The 6,479-nt window shown below is 40.4% G+C and overlaps 1 protein-coding gene across 1 annotated transcript; it reads left to right on the top strand.

Annotated features, from left to right (window-relative positions):
• The first annotated feature begins 3,256 nt into the window (after positions 1-3,256).
• LOC110870541 lies at positions 3,257-4,621 on the top strand. The gene has a single exon (XM_022119723.1). It carries the CDS (start codon positions 3,257-3,259, stop codon positions 4,619-4,621), a length of 1,365 nt encoding a protein of 454 aa, XP_021975415.1.
• Positions 4,622-6,479: the final 1,858 nt, after the last annotated feature.

Genomic DNA, 6,479 nt, shown 5'->3' with positions numbered 1-6,479 from the left:
ACCTTTTCTATCGACCTCATTCCTATCGTTCTGGGTAGTTTTAACGTTGTCATTGGGATGGATTGGTTATCTCGACACCAAGCGGAGATTATTTGCAAGGAGAAAATCGTCCGTATCCCTCGTTCTGATAGAGAACCCCTCGTGATTCGTGGCGACAAGAGTGGTGTTGTTATAGGCATCATCTCTTTCCTTAAGGCTCAGAAGTGTTTGCGAAAGGGCCGCACTGCTATTTTGGCCCTCGTTTCTGATACATCCTCGGAAGAAAGGAAGATAGAATACATTCCTATTGTACGCGACTTTCCTGAGGAATTACCTAGTCTTCCGCCTCATCGACAAGTCGAGTTTCAGATCGAGCTAGCCCCTGGGGCAGCGCCCATAGCTCGAGCACCATACCGTCTACCTTCATCAGAACTTGAAGAACTGTCTACGCAACTACAAGAACTCTTGGAAAAGGGTTTCATACGTCCTAGCTCTTCGCCTTGGGGAGCTCCAATGTTATTTGTAAAGAAGAAAGACGGTACCTTCAAGATGTGTATTGACTACCGCGAACTCAACAAGGTAACCGTGAAGCATCCTTATCCTCTTCCACGCATTGATGACTTATTCGACCAGTTGCAAGGGTCGAGTTATTACTCTAAGATGGATTTGAGATCAGGCTACCATCAGCTGAGAGTCCAAGAGGAGGACGTCTCCAAAACAGCGTTCAGATCTCGTTACGGCCATTACGAGTTTCTAGGTATGCCTTTCGGATTAACGAATGCACCTTCGGTCTTCATGGATCTCATGAACCGAGTGTGCAAACCTTACCTGGATAAATTTGTCATAGTGTTCATTGACGACATCCTGATCTATTCTAAGAGTCAGGAGGAACACGAGCAACATCTGAGGCTTATTCTGGAACTTCTTCGAAAAGAGCAGTTGTATGCCAAGTTTTTGAAATGTGACTTCTGGCTTCGCGAAGTTCACTTTCTAGGCCATGTGGTAAACAAGGATGGGATTCATGTAGATCTATCCAAGGTTGACTAGATCAAGAATTGGCCTGCACCCCGCACACCAATAGAAATCCGCCAATTCTTGGGTTTGGCAGGATATTACAGAAGGTTTATCAAAGATTTCTCCAAGATTGCGCAACCTCTCACTTCACTGACTCAGAAGGGTGTCACCTATCGTTGGGGTGATGCACAGGAGTCCGCATTTCGACACTTGAAAGATAGACTATGTAGCGCGCCTACTGTAATACCCCGAACCTTAATGTGCTGGTTATAAACGTGTGAAATATGTAATTTATATTTCATATATTGTTAAACGAGTAAGATGATTGTGTGAAAGGTGAATTATCTTGACAAACCTTAGCTAATATAGGAGACCGTTAATATTAATAATTAAATATATAATTTTATTTACCTTACTCCGTTTTTAGTGAAACTTAGGTTAAAACGTAGATAAAAATATGCTCGTTCTAATAACATATTCGTCGTTTTATAAAACGTCATATTTTAAAAGTTATACAAGAAAAACGAGTTAAGCAGCTGAATTAATATATATAAGCAAGCAAGCTATCAGGTCAAGCAGGTAGGTAGGCACGTCAACTGAATCCCACATCGACCAGAAAGGGATTTGAGGTGCCTGCTTGCTTGCTTTAAATAAGAGTCTCAGTAGTTTGTTTAGGTACCAGTTTCTTTAACGGGAATGCTCTAGTATAGAGAATCCTGAGTATACGATACCCCGTTGGGTGTTGTTAGTAGTCGTTTTTGGAGCGCGAGTTGGAGCAGGAGTAGGGAAACTCTACATCAACGTGCCGTAGATAGTTTTGAGGTATACTCTCGTTTAAGTTTATGTTTAGTTATTTAGTATTTATTTTTAGTAGTTAATATTAGTTTTATTATTAGTAATAATATATTAGTAGTAGTAGTGTTAGTATTATTTTTAGGTACTAGGGTTATTGTCAGGGGCTGGTATTGGGTAGCCTAGCCTTAGTTAGGCATGGACTGATCAACTATGCTTAAACAAGGTAGGGTTAACCAATATCCAACCATGATAATGACTAGTTAGGTGTACCATTACCTAACCTAGGATTATGTAATTGTGTCAGGACCTTGAGACATAACCCAGTATTACTAGCGGCTGTTAAGCAATTGCTAATCAGGTGAGTCATCATACTTGTCTTTTAATCTTTGATAGTATACTCATCCATAATTGGTAATAATGATAATGCTGCAGTATGCATGTGTCAGTAGGGGTATATGGGAGCCTATTATGCTTAATGAGGTGTGTCACTCTGGGAAGAGTAATAAGGTGTTGTACCCACAGGCACTTCATGCTTATAAGGTCCAGCGACACACACTCATACCTATGTGACGGCCGTAGGGGGACACAGCTGGAGGACCAGTATGTCTCTTGTACGGTGGTTTGTGAAAAGTCAAATGTGACCTATAAGGTTCAATGAGGCCCAACTTGACTATAATGTGGTCACATGCCCATATTGTGTATGCATATAATGTAAATTGTGGTCTGTCATTATAAAAATTGTATAGTATGAGCTTATCAGTATATATCTGACGTCGTTTTGAGTATACTTATCTCAGGTGAGTCATGAGGAAACCTATAGGAACTACTTTACAGTTGTGGAGTTTTAGAAGATCAATGAGTTCTTGGTTGCCAAAAACCTGTTAATAAATAAAGTGTGTACTCAGACTATTATAAGTTTTAATGAAAGTTTAGTTTGTTTCCGCTGTAAGGGTATCAATTGTGCGCAATCACCCGAGTTACGGGGTGGGTGTTACAGTTGGTATCAGAGCCCGAGGTTTTAGCGAATTAGGTATTGCAGGAATGCCTAAGCTTTAACCAGTAGTTCTCTAAAGATTAATAGCACACTCAGACTAGGCCAAATAACATGTTCTCAGGGAAAGTACTTGCATAGTCAGTTGAGTGACGCTAGAAGAAGTAAATTATATTGTACCTTTCTATGTGCTATATCTATATACACGTATATATATATATATATATATATATCTATGTTATGTATATAGTTGTTATATTATAATGATGTATCATACATACTAGTAACTCTTTATACTCATATACCTATAGGAAGGAGACAATGTCTGAACATAGAGATGAACAAGGGTCTAGAAATAATTAGAATAACAAAAGGAGAGAGGAAAATTCTTATAGGACTCGAACTCCTTCTCATAGTGTCAGGTCCCGGTCTAGTACAAGTATGCGTCTAAATACTGAGGATATCCACAATATAGCTATGGAAGTGGCTAAGGTAATGAAGAATGCACAAACCAGTAATGTTAACCAATCTGGAGAACGACATGAAGAAAGCTCAGCAGCCTCCACGCCCGTACAAAGGGAAGGAATGAGCGAAAGGAAAAACACTATTGCAACCATGCCACTAGAAGGAAAAGGTGAATATTCCAAATCAAAAGAATGTACTTATAAGCACTTCGTGTCCTGTAAACCTCAGTCCTTTGATGGAAGAAAGGGAGCACTAGAAGCTCAAGACTGGTTCAACAGAATGGAGTCAGTATTAGACATATGTGAGTGTGATGACCGCAACAAAGTACGGTTCGCCATACATATGTTTGAAGCTGAAGCCCTTCACTGGTGGAACATTGTGGTCCGAACAGAGGGAAAAGAAAAGGTTAAGGAGATGAAGTGGGAGGAGTTTATTCATAAGTTTCTTGCTAAGTATTGTCCTCCTAGTGAGACTGAGCAACTGGAAGTGGAATTCTTTCAGTTAAAAATGGGAAATAAAACCTATCGAGAGTATGTTTCTCATTTCAATGACATATCTCGACTGGTTTCTTATTTAGCATTGACCGAGGAACAACTGATCAATAGGTTTAATTGGGGTTTACCCTCTGAAATGAGGGTGTTTATCAAATCCAAATCCCCCAAGACTTTTGCAGAAATTGTTGAGGCTGGCACCGTCATGGCTGCCGAGATTATTCTGCGGCAGGCTGAATCTCCGGCACCAAAAAGGAAGTGGGAAGAAAGAAAGGGGGACACCCGGAATAACAACTTTAAAAGGCCTAAAACATTTCCTCAATGTCAAATTTGCAAACGCTTTCATACGGGGGAATGTTGTTTTCCTTGTCCAAATTGTAAAAAGACGGGTCATGCTCTTCAAGAATGCAAGGAAAAGAAAAAGTGTTTCAAATGTGGAGACCCTAACCACATGAGATATGAATGTCCTGAACTCAAAAGAAATGATAGGACACAACCAAATCAGCCAAAAGGGCGTGCATTTGTACTCACCACGGAAGAAGCCAAGACCAATACAGACGTTATCACGGGTACGTATCTCGTAAATGGTGTATATGCGCGTGTGTTATTTGATACCGGTGCAAATAGAAGTCTAGTGTCGACTACCTTTAGACCTTACTTGAATCAGGCGTCCCAAAACCTAGATCATACCTTTACAGTAGAAATGGCTGATGGAAGTCAAAGAGAGATAGTTGACATAGTTAAGAATTGTAAAATAAGCTTAAACAACCATGTTATCCCTATAGACCTAATGCCTATGGAACTTGGAGAATTCGACATAGTCAAAGGAATGGACTGGTTGACACCATATCATGCGGAAGTTATATGTGACAAAAGTATCGTCTGACTCCGATTACCCAATGGCAAACAACTAACTGTATCGGGAGACAGCACTGACAAGACTAAGAACCTCATCACGATAGCACAAGCACATAAATGCCTAAGGAAAGGGTATGTTGCCTTTCTAGCATATGTCGTAAACACTACAGAAAAGCAGAAGGTCGAGGAAGTGCCAGTAGTACGAGAATACCCCGAAGTATTTCCCGATGAACTCCCGGGACTACCATCGGATAGACAGGTTGAGTTTCGCCTTGACCTAGTTCCCGGTACATCACCGATTGCTAAGTCGCCATACAGACTAGCGCCGACAGAAATGCAAGAACTCAAGAAGCAACTACAAGAGTTGCTTGACAAGGGGTTTATCCAACCTAGTTCGTCACCATGGGGAGCACCCATCTTGTTTGTCAAGAAGAAAGATGGGACGATGCGCCTGTGCATCGATTATAGAGACTTGAATAAAGCCACTATAAAGAATAAATACCCTTTGCCCAGGATCGACGACTTGTTTGATCAATTACAAGGGGCAAGCTATTTCTCTAAAATAGACTTAAGGTCTGGATACCATCAAGTGAAAGTTGCACCAGAAGACATACCTAAGACTGCCTTCAGGACTAGGTATGGTCATTATGAATTTTTGGTAATGCCATTTGGATTAACCAACGCACCTGCAGTGTTCATGGACCTCACGAACAGGGTTTGTATACCTTACCTTGATAAGTTTGTGATCGTTTTCTTTGACGATATCCTTATCTACTCTAAGAATGAGGCAGAACATGAACAACACCTGAGAGCAGTCCTTGAATTGCTCAAGAAAGAAAAACTCTATGCAAAGTTCTCTAAGTGTGAATTTTGGATACGTGAGGTGCAATTCCTAGGCCACGTGATAAATGAATGTGGAATACAAGTTGACCCTGCAAAGATCGAGGCCATTAAGAAATGGGAAGTACCGAAGAATCCCACTGAAATCAGAAGATTTCTCGGGTTAGCAGGATACTATAGAAGGTTTATTCAAGACTTCTCAAAGATTGCAACACCATTAACCACACTAACCCAGAAAGCCTCTAAGTTTAATTGGGGACCTAAACAAGAAGAAGCCTTTAACACGTTAAAGCATAAGTTATGTAGCGCCCCAATACTGTCACTTCCTGAGGGAATAAAAGATTTTGCCGTCTACTGTGATGCATCTCACTATGGTATGGGATGTGTACTCATGCAAAGAGGCAAAGTGATTGCCTACGCCTCTAGACAGTTGAAGATTCATGAACGGAACTACACAACCCATGATTTGGAACTTGGTGCCATATCTTTACAGTACAAAGTGCACTATCTTTACGGTACAAAGTGCACTATCTATAGTGACCATAAAAGTTTAAAACACATATTTGAGCAGAAGGAGCTCAATATGCGTCAGAGACGATGGATGGAGTTATTAAGTGATTACGACTGTGAGATCCAATACCATCCAGGTAAGGCAAACATAGTAGCAGATGCTCTAAGTAGAAAAGAGAAACCTCAACCAATAAGAATTCATGCAACCAGAATAGAGGTTAAAACTAGTCTCTTAGATCAAGTTAAGAATATACAACAAGAAGCCTTAAAAGAGAATCATATTGTAAAAGAAAGAATGATTGGGAGACTAAAGCTACTGACAATGGGAAATGATAATATCCTTAGGTTCAACAATAGGATATGGGTTCCTAATTTTGGAGGACTACAGGATACAATCTTAGAGAAAGCTCATAAGTCTAAGTATTCCATTCACCCAGGCAGTGACAAGATGTATAAGGATTTAAGGAGAGATTATTGGTGGCCGGGAATGAAGCGATCTATTGCCCATTATGTGGAAAAGTGTCTTACATGCCTTA

This window comes from Helianthus annuus, chromosome 8 (assembly GCF_002127325.2).
Source record: "Helianthus annuus cultivar XRQ/B chromosome 8, HanXRQr2.0-SUNRISE, whole genome shotgun sequence".
NCBI classification, from domain to species: Eukaryota; Viridiplantae; Streptophyta; class Magnoliopsida; order Asterales; family Asteraceae; genus Helianthus; species Helianthus annuus.
Note: the sequence above shows the minus strand (reverse complement) of the source record. Positions and strands in the feature narration are given on the sequence as shown.

Coding starts and splice junctions, on each gene's coding strand:
- LOC110870541 (XM_022119723.1), top strand. CDS start 3,257: ATGGAAGTGGCTAAGGTAATGAAGAATGCACAAACCAGTAATGTTAAC.